At 41.2% G+C, this 23,571-nt stretch overlaps 1 protein-coding gene across 2 annotated transcripts in view; it reads right to left on the bottom strand.

The window, feature by feature from the left end:
- Positions 1–1,455: 1,455 nt before the first annotated feature.
- The window catches only part of LMO1 (LIM domain only 1), a 144,701-nt gene continuing 122,585 nt past the window's right edge, over positions 1,456–23,571 (bottom strand). For both annotated transcript variants that reach the window (XM_058165933.1, XM_058166007.1), the window contains exons 3-4: positions 20,989–21,114; positions 1,456–1,853 (exon numbers count right to left, since the gene is read on the bottom strand). In XM_058165933.1, the coding sequence (XP_058021916.1) occupies positions 1,748–1,853; positions 20,989–21,114 (232 nt within the window). In that variant the 3' untranslated portion in view covers positions 1,456–1,747. The remainder of the gene's footprint in view (positions 1,854–20,988; positions 21,115–23,571) is intronic.

Below are 23,571 nucleotides of genomic sequence, written 5' to 3' on the forward strand. Positions count from 1 at the left end.
TGGAACCTGACAGTAGCTCCATATAGGAAACAAATGCTGATTTCATGAATAACCGGTTCACACAATTCCTTAAAAAAAAAAAGCAATTGGGAACCAGGGAGAAAGTCATTACAGGACATTGGATTGGCAGTGTTACTATTACGGCCTTCAACATGGTCTTCTGTTGCTATCTCCCTTCTTGACTCGCCCAGCAGGGGTGAAATGCTCCCGGTTTGGACTGGATTGCCTGATCCGGTAGCAATGGTGGCAGGTGGTTCGGAGAACCGGTAGCAAAAATCCCTGCCCCCCCTCCCCGCCATGCCCAGCTGAGTCGCATGATCATCAGAGGTTTTTGTTTTTGTTTTTACTTTTAAAAGCATTTTTGCTTTGGCTGAAAAATGCTTTTAAAAGTAAAAAAAAAAGCGTCTGATGATCACGCGGCCAGCTGGGATCGCCAGAGGAGGCTTTTAAAAGCATTTTTTCTACAACCTCTTCAGCTGAAGAGGTTGTAAAAAATGCTTTTAAAAGCCTCTGATGATCCCAGCTGAGCCGCGCGATCATCAGAGGCTTTTTTTTTTTACTTTTGAAAGAATTTTTTTCGGCCGAAGAAAAAATGCTTTTAAAAGTAAAAAAAAAGTTGACCATGCCCACCCAGTCACATTACCCCTTCCCCCCACCAAGCCACAACCACAGAACCGGTAATAACAAATTTTACATTTCACCCATCCCCCAGGGTTAAAGCAGTGCCAACCCTTTCAGAATTTAGAAGGCCACTACAATCTGTTGTTCTGGATGTTTGGGAAGGAATAAAGTGGTTATTCTGCTCCTTCTGTAGGTAGAATCGAATAACAGAGCTGGAAGGGACCTTGGAAGTTTTATTTTCATTTTCTTTTGTTAATATCAGAGAGTGTTTCCTTACTGCAGTGGGATAAATTATTACTAATGCTGGCATTATGTGCTGTTTCAAAGCTTATGATGAAGCATATACTGCTTAAAGATTGAAGTGGTTTATTTGCCTGAGTAACAAAGAGAAGAAAATATAACCATTTAGAAATCAAAAATTCTGAACCCACAAAGGTATTCTGCATTCCACATCTGAATGAAGAAGACTATTCTTCTACTCTGAACTTTGCTTCTAATTGTTCCAAGGTTTTTGTTTTTTTTACATCAGCGGTATAATTTAAAAGGCAGTGTGTGTAATCATTGTTGCTCTTGTTAATCAGTTGCAAGTCACCAATTTTTGCAAGTTTGCTGAAAATTGCCTGAAGTCTTCCAGTTGTTCTGCCTCTACTGTCTGCCAGCTCTTATTCTAGATGGATAATTTAGGGTGAGCTGTGAGTGATTGCCGTCTTTCCATATAAACAAAAAAGAGTTTTAGGATGGCCAGGAAACATTCATAATTTTTAATTCACACCTGTAATAAAATTGCATTACATTTTTCATAAAATAAATGTTCCAGTTTATATACAGAAAAACAGACTGTACAGAGCTTTCCCCCAATTTCCCCCCTCCCAACTCACAAACATACAGGCAAATGCAGTGCTCAGCTAAGCAGGCACAACTGTACATCTAAAATTGTAACTGCTGTGTTATTTATGCGTGCGTGTGTGCGTGTGTGTGTGTGTGTGTGTGTGAAGAAATACTACAATGTAGATCGTCCTTTGGGGACCAAGGATTAAAAAAATATTGCAGGCAAGCTGAGAGGCGCCCTTCACTGCTAGATGTGGCTGAACGTCCATTCCACAGTGTTTCAGCCAAAGTGGATTTGCTATTGAACTTGGGGCTCAAAGCTTCCGTTCAGTTGCCCCTCCTCATAGTCCATCTGACACAAGATCATATTGTTCTTCAGGAAAAACTTGTCCCCCACGCAAAATCTAAAACACAATAAATAAACAAACCATTAGAAACTACTTTGATAAATCCCAGAGCAGAGGAATGAAAACATTCTGTGTATTTGCACAATGTTTGCTTCTCATTCCTCATGTGAAGAAAGAGAGAGCAAGAAAGAGAGCATTTACGTACATCGTGTGCACTTCCTTCTCCTAATTTTTTTTTTTGCTTAATGACAGATTCAAATGATTCTATTTCACCTTCAGTGGTTCAATTATTTTTTTTAATCATTTAAGAAGTCTGTAAAACATAACCCACATTTGATCTACCATTAAGCTGACTGAGGCAGTCTGGCTCAGTGGGAAAAAGTGTCAGTTATTTAATTAATTGATAAATATTTATCTCCACAGAAGTGCACGCTTGTTTGCACTGCACCATTTAGCATTTCTACCTTAGGCATCAAAGGGCCCTGCTTCTCGAGAAATAATAATCAGAGAAAGAACATTTACCCTGGAATTTTCACATCTCAAAGTCAGCTTTGTTTAATTTATTTTCCTCAAAAATGTCAGTGTTTTGGATCCTTTTGTCAAAGGATTTTGACAAAATATCTTGAACTTCCAATTTAAAACTATCTCACAAAATCATCTTAGTTCCAGCCTGAAATCCAATTAAGAGAAGGCAGCATGAGTTCTGCCAAAGAACAGGACCATGGACAGTTCATTATGGATCAGGAAAGATTCTTACTACAAAAGATTAAGGAGTCACCCAGACATTCAAGGAAAAGTGTGATATCCGCCAAGCTCAATTCCACTCAATTTCTTATTTTCCCAATGATAACTTCAATTCTGTCCTGCACTCACCTTAATTTGGGAGTTCATGAGAGAGAAAACATCATGTAAACTTTGTATTTACATATGTATTTATCAAAAGAAAGTATTCCTGTATTTCTTTTTATCAGTTGTACTGATCTGTCATTAGTTAATTTCCCTTTAACACTGTACATACTATTTATAGATAAATCTGTGCAATGTGAATACACACGTATTGGTGTATTCCAATACGTGAAAAGACCAGAGAGGTGCAGATTAGGTACATTCAGATCAGGTAGCAACTGGTCCTGCTGGCAGAGTTGATTTAGCTGGTTTTGTCTCATTTGAAAAACCTGCTGGTGCCTAAAAATGGATGAACACCTCTTAGAAGAGTTATTTTGCAATGTTGGGAGTTCAAAAGTTAGGAAATCAAAACAGGTAGGGCGATTTTCTTCAATTATGCAAAGCAAAGGCTACGCTGACATTTCTTTTCTCATGAGAGTCATTTTACAGGGTGGTATCTTCCGAAATGATTTAGAAATAGAATAACAGAGTTGGAAAGGACCTTGGAGGTCTTCTAGTCCAACTCCCTGCTTAGGCAGGAAACTCTACATCACTTCAGACAAATGGTTATCTGACATCTTCTTAAAAACTTCCAGTGTTGGAGCATTTACAACTTCTGGAGGCAAGTTGTTCCACTGATTAATTGTTCTAACCATCAGGAAATTTCTCCTTAGTTCCAAGTTGCTTCTCTCCTTGATTAGTTTCCACCCATTGGTTCTTGTTCTATCCTCAGGTGCTTTGGAGAATAGCTTGACTCCCACTTCTTTGTGGCAGCCCCTGAGATATTGGAACACCACTATCATGTCTCCCCTAGCCCTTCTTTTCATTAAACTAGACATACAATTCCTGCTGTAGTTCCTGCAACCATTCTTCATATGTTTTAGCCTCCAGTCCCCTAATCTTCTTTGTTGCTCTTCTCTGCACTCTTTCTAGAGTCTCAACATCTGTTTTACATCGTGGCAACAAAAACTGAATCCAAGTGTGGCTTTACCAAGGCATTATAAAGTGGTATTAACCTTTATAAACCTGATTCCTGCCCCTTGCATTGTCTGAGTAGTATTCTGCAATCGCACACTTGGAAAAGGACATGTATGGCACGGAGTTCAAATCTATGCTCATTGAAGGAATCCAAATTAACATTTTATATTTCTTCATAACACCCCTCAGATATCTTTTATCATGGCTAAGCAGAGTCAGATTTTTTTAAAAAAATTATACTTCTAAATCTCATTTATCTGTCTCACGATCACCTCATTGCTTTGTGTTGTTTATATTTCAGCTTCTCCAAATCTTTCCTAAAACAAAGTTCCCAAAACTGTGCCCAGCTTTTGGGAACTTGATATGGCATGACAAATACAAAATAAAATGCAAAATTTGTTTCCTACTATTTGAACGCTACACTTCTACTTATGCATATGCTCTTTTTAGCAGCTCTAATTCAGAGTTGCTCATATTCATCTCTTTATTCTTTATTCTTAATTGTTTACTCTTTTATACTACTGCAGTATCATGCCTGATATTTCCTCATTCTATTTCTGTACATTTGATTTCTTTCTTTTTAAGTGAAGAACTTTGGGGCTGTCTCTATTGAAATTCTATTCTTTTAGTTTTACCCCAATTCATTAACCTATCAAGCATATTTTGAATTTTATTTTTGTTTTTCTATAGTATCATTTGGTTTATGCTGTGATCTGCCATGTGCAAATCTAATAAAGCCCTGATTAATAGACAATGACATGCTCTCTCAGTAAATAAATAAGAACCTGTAAATCTATCTTACGTCATCAAGTTTTGCTAGTGGTAGAACTGTTGTTTAAAACTAAAAATTCTTCCCAATACCCCATCCAATTTGACCTAAAAAGCATGATATAGTATTACTGAGGCACTGTGAGATATTTTGTTCAAAGCTTCTGCTGTCTTGGCTCACTCCTTCTTTAAATTTTAATCTATGTCTACATAAATTCTTATGAATAGAGGCTGTTTCACATTATATATTCATTGAACGCTGCACAAACATAAGCACCCTGTCTTGGTTGCCTTCTCTAATTACTTCCTCTGACATCCAGATGTCCATTTAAATGAATGATGGGTTGGAATTAGAGTCCTCTACACTGACTTCCTCCATTCTGGCACTTCTAGATGCATTGAAATGGCAGCTTCTAAATCTGGAAGGCACCAGATGAGGGAAGAATGCTGGATATATTGTCTCTCAATACTTTAAATAAAGACATGGGGCGGCTGTGTGTGTGGATGGATTAAAAGGGCCAGTCTTGCTCATCCCATCCCCAAATTTGGTGCATCTCAAGCTAATGATTATATATTTGAGATGATACTCAGAAAGGGGATGGCTAGGTGTGCATTCCATGGGACCTGAACCTTAATTGTTTACTCTTTTAATTTTTTTCCAGCATAAGAAGGGTGATGGATGAATGAGTGAATGCATGGATGATACCAAAACTATAGTTATTTAAGGAGCTGCTAATGAGTCATGCAATGGCATTTAAGTATCCCATAAATATAAGGGCAAATTTTAGAAGCCCAAACAATGTGTGTGTGTATGTGTGTATACACACACAAACACACACACACACACACACACATCCCAAAGTATATAGACAAATTTAGCAACATAGTACTACTTCTGCTTTATATCTCATTATGCATGAGGGATGCGGTGGCTCAGGGGCTAGGATGTTGAGCTTGTCGATCGAAAGGTTGGCAGCTCAGCGGTTCGAATCCCTAGTGCTGCCGTGTAATGGGATGAGCTCCCGTTACTTGTCCCAGCTTCTGCCAATCTAGCAGTTTCGAAAGCACGTAAAAATGTAAGTAGAAAAAATAAGGACCACCTTTGGTGGGAAGGTAACAGCATTCCGTGCGCCTTTGGCATTGATTCATGCCGGCCACATGACCACGGAGACATCTTTGGACAGCGCTGGCTCTTCGGCTTTGAAACGGAGATGAACACAGCCCCCTCGAGTCGGCAATGACTAGCATGTATGTGCGAGGGGAACCTTTACCTTTACCTTTATGCATGATTTGAATGCCTACGTTTGTCAGCGGACACGAACCCTCTGCCATCAAGCCATACATGTCATTCAAACTAGGTTATTTGTCCTAAACTCAAAAGACAATGGGCCAGGACTCTCTTAACATCGCTGACCTTTTCTTTCAAAATGTATTTCAAATGTTACTGGATCTAAATGGAATTCAGATAAATTAGTTGAGTAATATGATCTTCCATTCAGTTTATGCAAAAGTGCCACACATTTATTGCTTACCCAATAGCCTGGTCCTTCCACAACTCTTGTGACTCACTGGGTTTATGTCCTTTTGTTAGCAATGAAGTCCATTTTTGCTACTTTATATGTAATTTTGAAAGATACACGGGCCTTTCTTTGGAACTGTGTCAGCCTTTGACAAAAGTGTAAAATGTTTGATACACAATGTAAACTGAATGGAAGATCATATTATTCAATTAATTTTATTTGAATTTCATTTAGATCCAGTAACATTTGAAATGTAATTGGGGGAGGAGGGAAAGTCACCAATGTCAAGGTAGTCCTGGCCCATTGTATTTTGAATTTAGGACAAATAATACTTTGTGGAGAAAAAATGTGTGTCTATAGAGAGGGAGTTAGGGATCCTAATTCCCTTCAAAATAGCTCAAACTGTGCAAGAATACATAATGCATGTCAACTGTATGGATTGAATGCCTACATTTTTGCGGGTTAATAGATAAGTAATGCATTTCTTCTCAGTAAGAGATCAGGAACAACCATATAACCATGAGGAAATATGTTTGCTGGCAGCAGGAAACAGTAACCAAAGAATCTGAGACCTAACAAAATGCTTTAGAAAATGCATTACATTTCCCTATCCAATCTAGTTTGCACATGGAAAGGGATTATATGTTATTTCCATCTAAAAAATATTGATAAGGATTAAATGTTCCTATACTAGCAAGTATATGAACTATTTATAAAATAACTACAGGAAACCTATTTTCTTTTCTCTCTTAATCCCAGTTTATATATTCTGCTGCTAACTGGAAGCTACAGTCCCCACAATTTTGAGTTGACTAAAGAACCGTTATAAAGAAAATAGGAGATATGGTTTCTTTTCACCTGAATTTTTACTGTTACACAATTTTCTAAATGGAGAAATGGGAAAAATACTGACAGTAACAGGTTTTTGTTTATTTGTTTTTTAAAAAAACAATTACACTTGTCAATGATGCATTATTTAGAATGAAGGAGAGTAAAGATTCAAGGAAAGAGATAGGAAGGGTAGAAATATTAATTCCAAGGCCAAGAAAATATCTGTTGGCTTGGAAAGGCAAGAAGAAAAAGCACAGAATTTAAACTCTGAAATAGTGACCTAGTATAGAAACTTTGCTTATATATTGCAGTAAGAAAACCTTCCTTGTTATATGGCTTCATTATTATACACAATTATGTATTATTAATGTTTTGTGCCCTTGGGACAGGTTTTTTCCCCCCCTCCTGCTGTTGACTAGTCTCTGTTGTTTTCTTGGAAAGATTTTTTGGAAATATTTTGCTCTTGCCTGTTTCCTAGGGCTGAGAGAGAATGACTGTCCCAAGGTTACCCAGTTGGCTTTGTGCCTAAGGCATGGCTAGAACTCATGGGCTTCCAGTTTCGAGCCTGGTGCTCTAAGTACTACACCAAACTCTCCCTCTTTATGCACAATACAAATATTAATTTAGACAAGTTGTGTCTCTCACTTTCTTCAGGGTAAATCAATATTTGGCTAAAGGGATACATGTTGAAAGCACTAAAATGTGATGGAATGTGCAACTGGGAGAGCTTTGGAAACACAGGGCTTTCCCACAGATTAAGATTAAGATTTCTACCCAGATAAGAGACGTCACAGTCCCAAGCTGTGTGTGTATGTGAGTGTGGGGACGAGAAAGTGAAGGCTGGTCACATCCTAGAATCTCTCAGGGTATATTTGGCAGATTAAAAGCCTATATAGCTTTAGTTGGGCAAGATTCCATCCATTAGGTGTAAGCAAATAAAGGATTGGACCCAGTGGTGGAATTCAGTTTTTTTTTACTACTGGTTCTGTGGGTGTGGCTGGATGGGCATGACAGGGGAAGGATACTGCAAAATCTCCATTCCCACCCCACTCCAGGGGAAGGATACTACAAAATCCCCCTCCCCACTCCTGGGAAAAGGATATTGCAAAATCTCCATTCCCACCCCACTCGGGGCCTTTGGTGGCTCAACAGACTAATGCAGTCTGTTATTAACAGCAGCTGCTTGCAATTACTGCAGGTTCAAGCCCCACCAGGCCCAAGGTTGACTCAGCCTTTCATCCTTTATAAGGTAGGTAAAATGAGGACCCAGATTGTTGGGGGCAATAAGTTGACTTTGTATATAATATACAAATGGATGAAGACTATTGCTTGACATAGTGTAAGCTGCCCTGAGTCTTCGGAGAAGGGTGGGATATAAATGCAAATAATAATAATAATAATAAAAAAAACTCTGGGGCCAGCCAGAGGTGGTATTTGCTAGTTCTCTGAACTACTCAAAATTTCCACTGCCGGTTCTCCAGATTGTCAGAATCTGCTGAATAGCACCCCTGATTGGACCTGACTGGACTTTGCTATGTTGTCTCAAGGCTTAGGCCCGATACAAAATGTACAACTGCACTTGATGTGAAAACTGACAAAAGAATTCCTAAAGTTGAGGCAATCTATCAAGTTGCCCCTTCTCCATTGCTAAGAGCAGTGGGGAAATAACAGCCTGTTCTTTGTCTGTCAACTAATAGCTCCTAAGCAATAAAAGTGGATAGGCTCCCCAAAACTCCACAGGTTCCAGCTGATCAACATTGCTCTCAGAAACAATTGGAAAGATTAAGAGCATCTTATGCTACTGTTCCGATGCACCTGCTGTCCTTTACACCAAATTGGCAGAATAGGCCTATTATGTAACATGTGAAGGTCACACAAGGCAATAAAAAATATTGCAGAAAAAAGCACAAACATCACAGAATAAGCAAGGAAACCTGCCCCACCAACTTGTAACATGAAGAATTATCAAGATATCATGATTCTGCCATATATCCTCTAGCTATGCTCTTGATGAGGGTTGGATTTACATTGGAGAGACCTCCACAATAATGATATAACTCCAGTTTAAATCTGCACCTTGAAATTTAACTTGCAAGGCTTCCCCAAGCATTCTGCTGGTAGAGAAAGGTTTCCCTTTCTGATTGAAAAATAGACATATGCTGACTCACTACTTATTTTTGCTTTAAACCAAGACCCTCTGAAGGAGTAGTAATGCAAAATGAAGATCAAAGTTTTGCTACTGACACAAAGGCAGTGTGCATGACACCTGCCTCTAGCCAAATCAGCTGGCTAGAGGCTTTAGAGTAGCAGATTTGTCAAGCTTTGTAATGCATTATGAAGAAATCTTTTATGTATTAGTAATGACATTTTGGATAGTTGCAAGGTACAGTTTTCACATGGATTCAAGGCCATGTTGCACATTATTGAAAACAAACCTACGTTTGCCACCAAATGTAAATAACCTGTCCAAGCCAGTGGTGAAATCCAATTTTTTTAACTACTGGTTCTGTGGGTGTGGCTTGGTGGGCGTGGCAGGGGAAGGATACTGCAAATCCCCATTCCCTCCCCACTCCTGGGGGAAGGATATTGCAAAATCTCCATTCCCACCCCACTCTGGGGCCAGCCAGAGGTGGTATTTGCCAGTTCTCTGAACTAGTCAAAATTTCCGCTACTGGTTCTCCGAATTGCTCAAAATTTCTGTTACTGGTTCTCCAGAACCTGTCAGAACCTGCTGGATTTCACCCCTGGTCCAAGCTCTGATATTTTTCCTGAGCAATATAAAGATTGTAAAACATTGATATATTAGATTTCTAAGGACAAAGAGCTGTGGTGGCACAGTGGTTAGAATGCAGTATTGCAGGCTAATTCTGCCAACTTCCAGCAGTTGAATTCTCACTGGCTCAAGGTTGACTCAGCCTTCCATCTTTCTGAGTTGGTAAAATGAGGAACTAGATTGTTGGGGGCAATATTCTGACTCTGTAAACCATTTAGAGAAACTGCAAAGCACTGTGAAGAAGTATATAAGTCTAAGTACTATTACTATTGCTATTGCTATTTTGATTAAGTCATGAAACACCAAACTTGAATAAAATTTCCTACTTGAATAAAAATAAACTCATGGTCATTTATTCCCTACCTCAGAACAGTTGGGTTACACTGAGAAGTGTTTTATAATTATAGATGGCAATCCATGGGCTGATTAAGAGTAATAATCTCACTTTCAACCATGTTTAAAGTATTTTCTAGGCATTTTAAAATAGGAATTAAAGAAAACTAAAATCACATTTGAACTCTATTACCAAAGAAGAGCCAAATAACCTCAATGACTTTCAGTGCTAGAAAAGCAACCAAATTCCTACTGTAGTCAAAACTAAAAACTTGTGATGTGCTTAAAGGTGTCTTGTTGTCAAAATTAAACAACATGAATGAATGAATGATCTTCTTGAAACCATTTATTATAGAATGGCTCTTTGAATTCTGCTCCTTAATTGGAGCCTCCAAAAATATACTTAACATATATTTGAAAATATGTAATAGGCTTTGTTTTATCAAAGCTCATGATGCTACTCTGCACATTGTTAAAGCATGAGGTCTTCGTGATGAACAGCAACACAGATTAAGCCATACCCAGAAGACCAGATCCACCTCTTCGGTGCATCTCCTCCATCCACTCGTTCCTCTAATGATATTACATTATGGCTATCATCATCCTTAGCAAGCAAGGCCATGCTCGTAGCAGGGAATCTGGGCAATCACAGTTCATCACATTAAGCTAAGAGAAATTGCTGAATAGAAGGAAAGTTAGTCAGCTCTGCAGCATGAATATGAGACGAGAGACTGGATGGGAGCACAGGAGAGGAGTAAAAAGTAGAGCTTCATTTCACAGAACAGACCATTACTCAGTCTGAGCTTGGTTTGTGGAGACAACTCAACTGCTGGCATTCAGCAAGTCTGAACTTCATCAGCTGTGGAGGGAGGAATATAGCTGAGAGGTAGAGCACAGACAGCGTTTTATAAACAAAAAGTCCAGTTGAAGAACTGAACATCAGAGGAAAAGAAAGGTCTCCACTTGAGTTCCAAAAGAGCTACCAACTCACAGTGCTGGGCTAGATGAACAATTAATCTGACCGGATAGCCACTGTGAAGATAAAACATTCATAAATATTATTGCCATCATCATTATCACCATTATTATTATCCTCCACCATCCCTGGAATGGATCTCATAGCAAGAAGTTTTCCTTGGCCATCGTTGGAGTTGCTTTACTTACATGGTACTTAACAAGCAAACAATCCAAAGCCAGGTATCTTTAAGAACTCCTAAAACAGGATTAAATTACAACATGCAGAGACCTGTAACTAAACATACATTTTACATGTCGCCCAGTGGTGGGTTGCCCCCGGTTTGGACCGATTCGCAAGACCGGTAGTAAAACCAGCGGGAGGCTCCGCCCACTGACTCAGATGTCATCAGGAAGCTTCTGCGCATGCATGGCCCCATTGCGAACCAGTAGAAAAGGTAAGTAGAACCCACCCCTGATGTCGCCCACTAGCAGAGAAGGAAGAAGAAAGCTATCCACTGGGTTTAACCCTCCGGGACAGATGCTCAGGGAGCAGAAGGGGGACAGAAGTGGCAAAAATAATGTATTTTCCCTTTAACAAACAACAGCATAACTCTAGCTGGAGTTATGTTCATGGGCACTTACAATCTAAGCCCATATGTTTCAATGAGTAACACTTCATGTGTATTTAAAAAAAAAACACCAGCAGGTAAATTGCCTTTAAGATTCTTTTAAATGCTACCTATAAATCTTGAAATGAGGTTGAGCATTTAAAAGAAAAAAAAAAGGGAGGGGGAGAGAGAGCAGAGCCCAAATCCAGTTCTCCTTTAACAAATTGCAAAAGAATTATTGCCAGGAAATATTTTAGAAGTAACAGTTAACGCTGACAGTAACACTAACAGCGAACTGCAGCAGATAATTAATGGAAACAGAGTGCTGAAGTAGTTTTGAATTTGTGCGTGCGCATGTGTTTTTTAAAAAGCAGTGTGCTAACAGCTCAGACAAGTATCTGAAATGGGTTTAATTTCTGACTGCACATCTGTGTGACATATTAGAGGAAACAAACCATTCAAAAAAGCACCTTTGGACAGAGGTGGGTGAATGGTGAAATGTCAAAGTCTAAAGATTTAAAAATTTGTAAATTAACTTTAGCTCTGGGTAAAGAGTAATTGAGTTTGGTTTTTTTCACCGTTCCTCCTTCCAGATACAAGAAACATTTATAATGTAAATGTAAACATATTTTTAGCTAATGCTATATAACACGTATATACTGAAAATGTCAGTTCATTGTTTTTCCATTTCGGAAAATCAAATTCTAGAGATAAATCCAGCTATTGTTCATTTAGTATATGAAGATTCCTTTTGTACTTGAATTCAGGAGACTACTGTTCAAACCTATACAACGTGCAAGTGAAATGAAATATCATTATAATTTGAAAAATGGTAAAAATAAATAAATATCTGGCTTTATTTTGTTCCGCTTGGTATCTACTCTATTCAACATACCCAGAGACAATTTTGTCTTTATTGCCAGTTCTTAGAAACTTGAGATCTCATAGGCAAAGTGCAAGGACAAGGAGAGAAGAAAAATATTTTCTCCTATACACCCAACAACTATCATTGAGTCATTTTTTTCCAGATGACAAAGGCACTACAAATATATTTAAAATCAAATTTACTAAGACCATAAAATATTTCTAGAATTTTCCAAGAAAGGTACTTATTGTACCAACTCCCTTCCCCCCCCCTCCAAAAAAACCCAAAAAATACCAACCCAACACCCTCTGTTCGAACCCACTAGATGTCACTATAGCCTTAACAGAATAGCCTATCAAATTGGACAACTTGATTGATTGTACCTGCCTCTTTCAAACAGAAAGGCAGCCTACTCTAAACAAATAATGCCAGCTTTGTGCTTATTACAAACCCTTCAATAAAGCCACCCAAAATGACAGCATATTCTCACTCATGCTGTAACTTCTGATGGTCAGAAGAAATGACTCTGATAACATTAAAAAGCTAAATCACTCCACAAGAGGGGGCCAGAAGAGACAGAAACAGAAGATCCATGGCTTCTTAATGGCAGATATGTAATTCTAATGTGCCTTTTGATCATATACTACTGTCTGTGGATTTAGCAGTAAACATCTTTCCTAGAACGCTTACATAATAGAGTTATCTAAACAAGAAGAAAAGAGTTCTCGTTGGCTCCAGACTTGATGTATCCCACAGATATTAGGACTGTCCATGTCTAAAAGGTAAAGGTAAAGGTTCCCCTCGCACATACGTGCTAGTCATTGCCGACTCTAGGGGGCGGTGCTCATTTCCGTTTCAAAGGCGAAGAGCCAGCGCTGTCCGAAGACATCTCCTTGATTATGTGGCCGGCATGACTCAATGTCAAAGGCGCACGGAATGCTGTTACCTTCCCACCATAGGGGGTCCCTATTTTTTCTACTTGCATTTTTACGTGCTTTCAAAACTGCTAGGTTGGCAGAAGCTGGGACAAGTAACGGGAGCTCACCCTGTTACACGGCAGCACTAGGGATTCGAACCGCTGAGCTGCTGACCTTTCGATCGACAAGATCAACGTCCTAGCCCCTGAGCCACCGCGTCCCTTTTTGTTTACAGATGTCCGTGTTTACAGATCATTTCCAAATTTTTAAATTTCCATGTAATACAAAACATCCCAGTTGGGTGGAGGGATGAGTATAAGCGGTAACTTGGACAGAGGAGTTGTCTTAGCCAATGTGACAGGGAGGCATAGGACCAGCAATATGCACCTATTTCTAATGATTACACAAAGACCGTTCAGTTGTCTAATGTGCAAAGTAGTCAAGACGTTTAATTATTTAGTCTGCTCACAACTTGTTTTAATTTATTAAATTCTACTTCTCCTGCTGTAAGCAAGCAACAGCGCTCCAAAACACTGGCCATGTTTGAGATGCTATAAGCATAAACTTGATTATCTGGATTTAAATAGTAATTTAAATAAACAACTCCTCAGAATTATGGTATTTCAACAGAAGATTTCGGGAATCCCAAAAGGATGACATACTCCTGTTGGATTTCCCTGAAGTGCTAATTGAGAAGCTGACTGCATGTTGTCCTCCATTAATGATGATAACTGGGATTGGGAACTCTGTTGCTAAGCAACACATTTGCAAAGGTCATGTGACCATGCCAACTTAATGATGGCAGCACTGGAAGTTCCAGTTGTGGTCATTAGGCAAATCCCACAGGTTCATTAGGCACGATATGTGAGTGCCATTTGTGATTGGCTTCCCAATGGACTTTGACACTTGCAGGGAAGGTTCCAAATAGTGATAATGTGACCGCGGGTTTCTGCATGCAACCATCAACTATGAGCTAGTTGCAAAGCACCTGAATTATGACCATGTGACTACAGGGCCATTACAGTGGCTGCAACTTCAAGGATTGGCCACAAGTCTCTTTCTTCAGTCCATAACTTGAATGGTAAAGATTAAATGGTCGTTAACTAAGGACTATTTGTAATCCCTTATTCATCTTGATTCTAGGCTGAAAAGCACCCAAAATTGTAATGTTTACTCTTAGGTGAGCTGTTTCAGATTAATTATAACTTTTGCCTTTTTGTTTTGTTATTGTTATTGTTAATCCTTCCCAAGGCTATTTTTATTTTTATTGATTAAATTTATCTGCCCACATTTCACTGACCAGCGACTTTGGGTCTTTTTAAGGCAGGATGATCAGAACCATATTTAATATTCATGTATGGTTACACCACAGATTTGTGTAATGATATGACATTATTAGAAGTTTCCTCTTCCTTGCCCCCTTTCTTGTTCTGCCTATCCCACATGTATAATTTGCCTTTTGGAATTTTATATTATAATTACTTAGTGCTCCGTTGTTTCTTCAGGAGGTTGAGATGCGGAAGGATAAAAAAAAAAAGTCAAGATAGTGGCTGTGACTGCCTGCCCTTTTGAAAGGGCTTGCAATACTCACCCATGTACAAAAGGACAAAACTTCAATTACATTTTTGCAATCCCCATCTTCACATTCTTTACTCTCCCCTGCAGATGTCCCTATAGATGTTCCTTATTTGGGAGGCTCACACAGCGTCAAATGCTACGGGCACTCATTAATATCTACAGCAAAGTCTTGTTGCCTTCTATACAAGCTAGAATTCTGCTAGTTCTGGGTCCAGACTCCTATGGAAGACATCCTTTTATACGAATGGTTTACTGTGGCAGGCTGTTGTGGCTCCAGCCCACCCACCCCGGGCCTGGCCCCCTGCCAGAGAGTGACTCAGAGAGTGAGGGGGAAGGGCCATCAGGGCTCCCCTCTGCAGGGCCGGCCTCTCTGGCTCAGCTCCAGGAGGCAGAGGGAGGCCAGGTGGAGGAAGTAATGAGGCCTCTGTCTCCTGTATCTCCCCCCGCCCAGGCAATGCTTCCAGACCCAGCTGTGGACAATCAGTCCTTGTTAGATCCCAGGTTTCATAGACAAGAGAGGCGGGAACAACAGAAAAAGGGGTGGAGCAGGCCTAGAAAGTGCTGAGTCATGGAGCCACACCCCAAAAGGTATAAAAGCAGGAGGGGCTGCTCTACTACTTCGTGATGGACAAATCAAACTGACTGGAGAAAACTTGAGCTGAACTATTTGACTGAGCATTTGGCTTGGATTGCTGTTTGTTCCTGACTTCCTGGTTGACACGCCGGCATCAAGGAAGATAAAAGAAAACCTTGGCAGACGCTCGCTGGTTTGCTGCCAGAGCTGATAGCTGCCGTAGACTAAATTGCTGGCTAATTGAGTCATTTCACGTGCCTCCCGGACTGAGGTGGGGAGACAGAACACAGGCTCTGGCATTTAATGCACAGGAGGACCCAACAGTTAATCTTCTTAAATGCTATTGGTGAGAAGGGGTGGAACAACCCAGAAGGCTCACAAGTTGAGGGTTCCAGATGAGAAATGCATAAAGGAGGGTTGTTGTCATCCTTTAGGATTAGAATAGAATGTATTTTTTTAAATTTATTATTATTTTTTTTTGGCCAGATGTGATTGGGCCCCCAAGGAATTTTTCTTGGTGCATATACTCTCAGTGTACATAAAAGAAAAGATACCTTCATCAAGATTAACTCTGAGGTCATCTCCCTTTTGCTTTGTTCCAGAAAGATGGCCTATCTCTACATTTTATCAATTTGTTCTAATCTAGGTGGGGATTTATCCATTTTATTTACCACTAGCTGGACGCCAGTGCTTCACTACGAAACTATGTGATCAGGCGTGATAAACTGACACTTAAAGCCTGAAACTTAATGTAGAATGTGTAACTCCGTAACATCAGAGCGTGTTAATATAAGGCAACTGGCAGTTTGAACAGAGGGGGAGGGGGAGTAGAATGTCCCAGTCCGCAGGCCAGATGAGTCATGCACTGACCACGCCCAGTTTAGCGAAGGGGTAGCATCAGAACGTGTTAATATAAGGCAACTGGCAGTTGGGACAGAGTTCTTTTCAGGTTGGGAGGGGGAGTAAAATATCTAGCTCCTTAGCATCAGACCATGTTAATAAAATACTGTATATGGAATACTAATGATCTGATGGTCATTTCGAAAAATTCTTTCTTAGTGAGCACCTAGAAGCCAAATGGAACATACATGGCAAATTTCAAGTTTGTAGGCTTTACGGTTCTGGACATTTCGTGATTACGGCATGAGTGGTTATCGCTTTTATATATAGAGAGATTCCAATATCCCTTCAAACTTTTTGGCTGAATGGCCAATAGTATGCCATGTGCCCCAATTTCCCTTTGAAAGCAAATATACATGAAAATGCCAGAATCTTAATCAAGTCATTCTTGCCGGCTTTTCCACAGAGCGCAGTTTAAAAACTGCTCTCCCATCTTTTTTTTTTTTTTTTGCTCTTAAATGATCCTTGAGGAAAATGCATCAATGAAAAAGGGAAAATATGGTGTAAGGCAATTCAGAGTTCTAGGAAATCCGCATATGCAATGTATAGCTTCAAATTTAATTAACACAATTTATAGCTACTCCCCATAGATGGAAAGTACATGCCCAGGTGACCATTTGATCTCCTATAATCTCTTGTCTTAGGGTTAAGTGTTGACAGACAATTCCAAGGTTCTCGAGAGTTGGACTGTGCAGTCCTTTCAATAAAATACACATTCAAAGAGAGGATTGTCCAGTGTTCAATCTGAAATGTGCAACTCCTTCCTTTGAAACAGGCCTGCTTCACCCAACAACTTTCCTTACTGCATAAATAGCTCCCAACTTTCCATTTCTGTGTCCACATATTCAGATCCCTCAACTATAACTGCCTCTACCCAAGAAAGAAATGTCTGATTTAAAAAAAAATGTCCTCCAAATTGCCTTGAAAATTATAATTAGGGATATATTCTCTGAAGTGTCAAAATCCAAATGATCCCTGGATGAGGATAAAGATCTCTCTTTGCTACCATCTAGTTGTTATCTGGAGTTTTGAACTCTACTATAAGGAAGGCCATAGGGAGTGGTTTTACAAAAAGTATGAAGCAAGAAGCTCAAGAGTTGGTACTTCTTTTATTTCTTCTTTCAGTTGCCTCGAAACTCAACTATATTTTTCTTAGTGAAATGTTTGGAAATTAAGAGCACCATGCCCCAAATTAGTTTTATTTTCAACTCTATTTACCAATCAAAGACGCAAAAGTCATTTTTGATTTTATATATACATAAAGATGAAAAAATGTAGATTTTCTTTTTTCTTCCCCCATTGTGTTAAACCTTTGAGTAGAGGGCTGCCATTCTGACAGTACAATTCTGCATTTCTCTTCAAAGATACCTTGCAGTCTTTATCTGGCCCTCAATCCACTATGCATTTATACAAATTAGGTTTGGTCCTGTTTCCAAACATTGTTTTGGACTGTGGCCCCTGGTATGACCTTCAAAGGCCAACAATCATGCTTGCCAGGAAGGAAGTTCGCAACTCTGGTCTACAGAAATAATATCTTCCTCAGGGGTGAAATCTAAAAATTTTCCCTACCGGTTCTGTGGGCGTGGCTATGGCTTGGTGGTCAGATGACTGGGTGGGCGTGGCCAATAACAATAATAATAAAAATAATAAATAAGGTATACAAAACAATAAGAGGTACCAAAAACCAACTTTCACACTTTACACACATACAATACAACACAACTGACTCACACACAATGTAAAAGCAGCTGCACTTCACCCAAAATGGCCCCTGCAACAAGCAGGAACCTCACACTTTCACACTTTACACACATACAACACAACTGACTCACCCACACTCACACCCACCCACCCACACACACAATGCCACATACAGCTTTGTGAGATTTTGTGTGTTTGCGTAGTTAGAGTGAAACACTACAGAAACACACCAAATCTCAGAAAGCTGCACAAATATTTTATTTTATTATTTTTATTTATTTTTTTAGATAAGGGGTCTCCAACCTTAGTAACTTAGATTGTGGACTTCAACTCCCAGAGTTCCTCATTCAGCAAAGCAGGAAGTCAAAGCAAGCTGTAATCAGTAGCTAAAGAAAAACGCATGCTGTGCCCGAAAGGAGCCGTAATTATAGGTAAGTGAGGAGGGGGAATTGGGTGGGCATGAGTGGGGGCTCTTGTAAGTGGGGGTTGTTAAAAAGTGAGTTTAAAAGCCTGTGAGGATCAGGAAACTCCTCTGGGATCGCCAGAGGAGGCTTTTAAAACCTCTTTTTTTTCCCCCTTCGGCTGAAGAGGATTTTTTAAAAAAAAACAACTGTTAAAGGGTTTTGATGATCTCTGCTCAGCCCCGCGATCATCAGAAGGTTTTTTTTTTACTTTTCAAGGCATGTTTCAGCTGAAGAAAAACTTCTTTAAAAAGTAAAAAAAAAAAAATATCTCTGCTGATGGTGCGGCTCAGCAGAGGCAGGGGGGGCGGGGACAGGGATTTTTGCTACCGGTCCTCCAAACCAGCAGCTGTCATCGCTACCGGATCACGCAATCCGGTCCAAACCGGGAACATTTCACCCCTGATCTTCCTCCTCTTTAGACTGTGAGTGCCAGGAAATTCTACCCAGGCTGGAAAAAAAACAGATGAAACATAATTTCAATCTCAGTGTGTAGTCAGGTTTAAGATCCTTTATTAGGGATTGCCTTGTGTTGATTAGCATGGTGAAATATACTTATTTTTCCTCTTCTTATTGCCTTCACAGATAGTTGGCTGGGGAACTATATTTTGGAGAACCTGATCTCTTCTGGACAAAGGGAGGGCAGGGGAATCTCTGCAGAATTGCTGTTGTAAGTAATATTTGAGGAATTTGTCGAACAAATTTGCTTGGGTTGTGGCTGGGGCATGATCTCGTTCAGTTTTCTGGGGAAATTTTGATTCTATCAGTTCTGAGGAAGTGAATAGGTCCCTAGGACTTTGATTATTGCTACCTGTATTTCAAATGTCCCTCCTCGTTAGTTAGAAAGTTAGGCACTCCTGGGAAGTACTGGTAGCTGGATCCAGATGATGGTGAATATTTCTTTTGAGAGGGGATCGGGGTGAAATTCAGCTGGTTCTATCCAGGGAGGGCGAATTGGTAGCGCTGGCAGGGGAGGCTCTGCCCATCCCACACGGATGTAATGATGTCGGGTTTTGGTAACATTTTAAGCCTCTGCGCACATGGAGACAACATGGCATGGCAGACGCAATGCAGCAGATGCGGCGCATGCACATTTGCGAACCGGTAGGAAAGGTCAGTGAATTTCACCCCTGGAGGGGATGATTTTGTTCATCCTTACACTCTACACTGAGATTCTATATGGATTTTATATGGTTCCAGGTGTGATTCAAGATGCTTGTTGTCACCTTTATAGGACTGCATAACACAGGGACCACCTCTCTTCGATAGTGTCTACCCATTCCATCAAACCTGACACAGTGGGCATGCTTGGGTCTCTTTACAACAATGCCACTTAGTAGGATCCAGAGATTTGCCTCTTCTCTCATAGCACCTATCTATGGAATAGCCTCCTTGCTGATGGCTCTTTGGCTCTGCTGGCCTTCCAGAAGTCCTTAAGACCCTGGCTGAAGAGCAGAGTATTAGTGGAGCTTGGTATGTGATTTCTGCTCTGTGAGATGGTTTTGTGAAAAACCTTGGTTATTGATTTATTTATAGATTTATATTGCCTTATGATTTTCATCCACATGCTTGGCCAGCCCCGAGTTACTTGTTTAAGCATGGGCATGTACATTTTCTATATAAACATTAACAGAAATACTTCTGAATTTTTGAGTCTGAAAGCTGAGCAAAGGATTTTGATATGGGTTGGGCTCTGGCAACTATTTGACACGTGAGGTTCTATGATTCCTACACTATATTTAGATGCAGTGTTTTTATAGATATAAGAGGTACAGAAGTCAAAATATCGCTATTTTTCAGTCTACACATTAGGCTCTGAAATCTTCTGCTACTAGTATCTGTACAAAACAGAGAAACCAAGCAGATACATGAAAATATGTGAGGCACCAGCACCAATATTATGGTGATAGAACCTTATCAGAATATCTACTTCATTTTGTCCACAATATCTGCCATTTAGACGCATATTATATGTTCTGTGGTGAGCAGACATTACTGGGGGCAGCCCGCAGGTTGATGGGTGAAGGTTCCCTTCTGAAGGTTTGTCAGGCCTTATTTCGAAAAGGGCATGTCCTTTGCTTCTTCTGGATCTCACATCTGTGCCTGCCCAGTTGTGTGACTTCAGGAACTCTGATTTTAAAAGTATTTCTGCCAATGATCTTTCTATCAATGGATGTTCAGTAGACCGGCGAGAAGTTTGGCTTTGAAGCTGCTCATTCAGTTGCCTCGGCTCGACTCAATACCGCCTGCTGGCCTATTTCACAGCAACCCCAATTTTGACGATGGTGGTGGTGGTGGGGGAGTCCCTTCAACAGTCCAGCCTACCATCAATTCCACACATGAGTCAGAGAGCTGCAGGAAAAAGGGCTCCAGCATTCAATTAGCAGGTAAAATCATTTTGCCCAGCAGTAACAATCTGAGAGCCTGGGAGAAGGTGATGGAGATCAAACGGTGAAACAGACTTTACTGTTTCACAGAAAAGAAAATAACTTGCATGGAGAAAAAAAACCCCACCAATCCATGTAAACCCCCCATGTTCTCACCTCTGGTTGCAAAGCTGGCAGGCAAAGCAGTCCAAATGGTAAACGTTATCTCGGGCCCTCATCACCATCTCAAAGGCAGGGATCAGCTTACTGCAGGCAGCACAATTCCCAGTGGTCCCAAAGAGCCTGCCAAGGAAGCACAATCATTAGAAGCCAGTTTAATTAAATGGTGGAAGGACTAATTAAGTGTAATTAGTAGTATCAAATACTGTATTGCACCAATCAAGAGAAGTTGCCGTCCCCATTTCTCTGACCAGCCAGCATGTGGGAAACGGGGGCTGATCCTGCATGGGGAGAGAACTTCTCAGTCCTTTGAAGTTTTGGAGCTGCCAGCTAATTGACTGTCTAATGAAGAAATCCATTCCACATGCAGACAAAGTGCTATTTTGAGGCTCACAATGCTTCCATCAAAAACAATACCATCTTTTCAATGCAAATTAACAGTGTCTTAGCAGTACATTTTTAGAGGAGTCTAGCAGCCCCTCTGTTTTCTAATTTGCTATTCCTTCATTTTCTACTGATTAGTTAGTGCTCTGGAGAAAATATGCAAGGTTCATCTTGGGGTATATGTATGACTCCTTCAAATCACTTTCCATACATGTTGATTAGATTAGATTAGATTAACAGAGTTGGAAGGGACCTTGTAGGTCATCTAGTCCAACCTCCTGCCCAAGCAGGAGACCCTAAATCACTTCTGACAAATGGCAGTCCAATCTCTTCTTTATTTATTTATTTATTTATTATTTAAACTTATATACCGCCCTATCTCCCAAAGGACTCAGGGCGGTTTACAGGCATATAAAAACATCAATATACAAATTAAAATAATCATTAAAAGACTTATTCTAATGCCAATAATTAATAATACCAATTATTAAAAATAGAAATATAAATATTAAAATCAATTTAAAACCCCTCTAAATTTAAAAATCTAAGCCAGTCCTGCACAGATGAATAAATGAGTCTTGAGCTCATGACGGAAGGTTCAAGATCTGGAAGTTGACGGAGTCCTGGGGAGTTCGTTCCAGAGGGTGGGAGCCCCACAGAGAAGGCCCTTCCTGGGCGCCGCCAGACGACACTGCCTAGCTGACGGCACCCTGAGGAGTCCCTCTGTGAGAGCGCACGGGTCGGTGAGAGGTATCTGGTCGCAGTAGGCGGTCCCAGATAACCCGGCCCTATGCCATGGAGCGCTTTAAAGGTGGTCACCAAAACCTTGAAGCGCACCCGGAAGGCCACAGGTAGCCAGTGCAGCCTGCGCAGGATGGGTGTTATACGGGAGCCACGAGGGGCTCCATCTATCACCCGCGCAGCCGCATTCTGGACTAACTGTAGCCTCCGGATGCCCTTCAAGGAAGCCCCATGTAGAGAGCGCAGTAATCCAGGCGAGACGTCACGAGGCGTGAGTGACCGTGCATAGGGCCTCCCGGTCCAGAAAGGCGCAACTGGCGCACCAGGCGAACCTGGTAGAACGCTCTCCTGGAGACGGCCGTCAAATGATCTTCTAGAGACAGCCGTTCATCCAGGAGGACGCCTAAGTTGCGCACCCTCTCCATCGGGGCCAATGACTCGCCACCGATGGTCAGCCGCGGATTTAGCTGACTGTACCGGGATGCCGCATCCACAGCCACTCTGTCTTGGAGGGATTGAGCTTGAGCCTGTTTCTCCCCATCCAGACCCGTACGGCCTCCAGACACCGGGACAGCACTTCGATAGCTTCGTTGGGGTGGTCCAGTGTGGAAAAGTACAGCTGGGTGTCATCCGCATACAGCTGGTACCTCACACGAACCCACTGATGATCTCACCCAGCGGCTTCATGTAGATGTTGAACAGAAGGCGAGAGGATCGATCCCCGCGGCACCCCACAAGTGAGGCGCCCGGGCCGACCTCTGCCCCTGTCAACACCGACTGCGACCGGTCGGAGAGATAGGAGGAGAACCACCGTAAACGGTGCCTCCCACTCCCAATCCCTCCAACCGCGCAGCAGGATACCATGGTCGATGGTATCAAAAGCCGCTGAGAGGTCTAATAGGACCAGGGCAGAGGAACAACCTCATCCCTGGCCCTCCAGAGATCATCCACCAACGCGACCAAAGCCGTCTCCGTGCTGTAACCGGGCCGGAAACCGGACTGGAACGGGTCTAGATAGACAGTTTCATCCAGGTGCAAGGAAACTGATATGCCACCATACTCTCTACAACCTTCGCCGCGAAGGTTGAGACCGACGATAATTACCTAAAACAGCCGGGTCCAGGAAGGCTTCTTGAGGAGGGCCTCACCACCGCCTCTTTCAAGGCGGCCGGAAAGACACCTCCACCAAGGAAGCGCCAGAATCACCTGAGCCAGCCTCGTGTCACCTCCTGCGTGGCCAGCACCAACCAGGAGGCACGGGTCCAGTAAACACGTGGTGGCATTCAGCCTCCCAACAACCTGTCCATGTCCTCGGAGCGACAGGGTCAAACTCATCCCATAAAATGTCACCAAGACCACCCTCAGCCGCCTCACCAGATCACCGCAATCTTGGTCCAAACCATCCCGAAGCTGAACGATTTTATCGTATAGATAACCGTTAAACTCTCAGCACGC

The sequence above is a fragment of the Ahaetulla prasina genome, chromosome 1, assembly GCF_028640845.1.
Source record: "Ahaetulla prasina isolate Xishuangbanna chromosome 1, ASM2864084v1, whole genome shotgun sequence".
Lineage (NCBI taxonomy): Eukaryota > Metazoa > Chordata > Lepidosauria > Squamata > Colubridae > Ahaetulla > Ahaetulla prasina.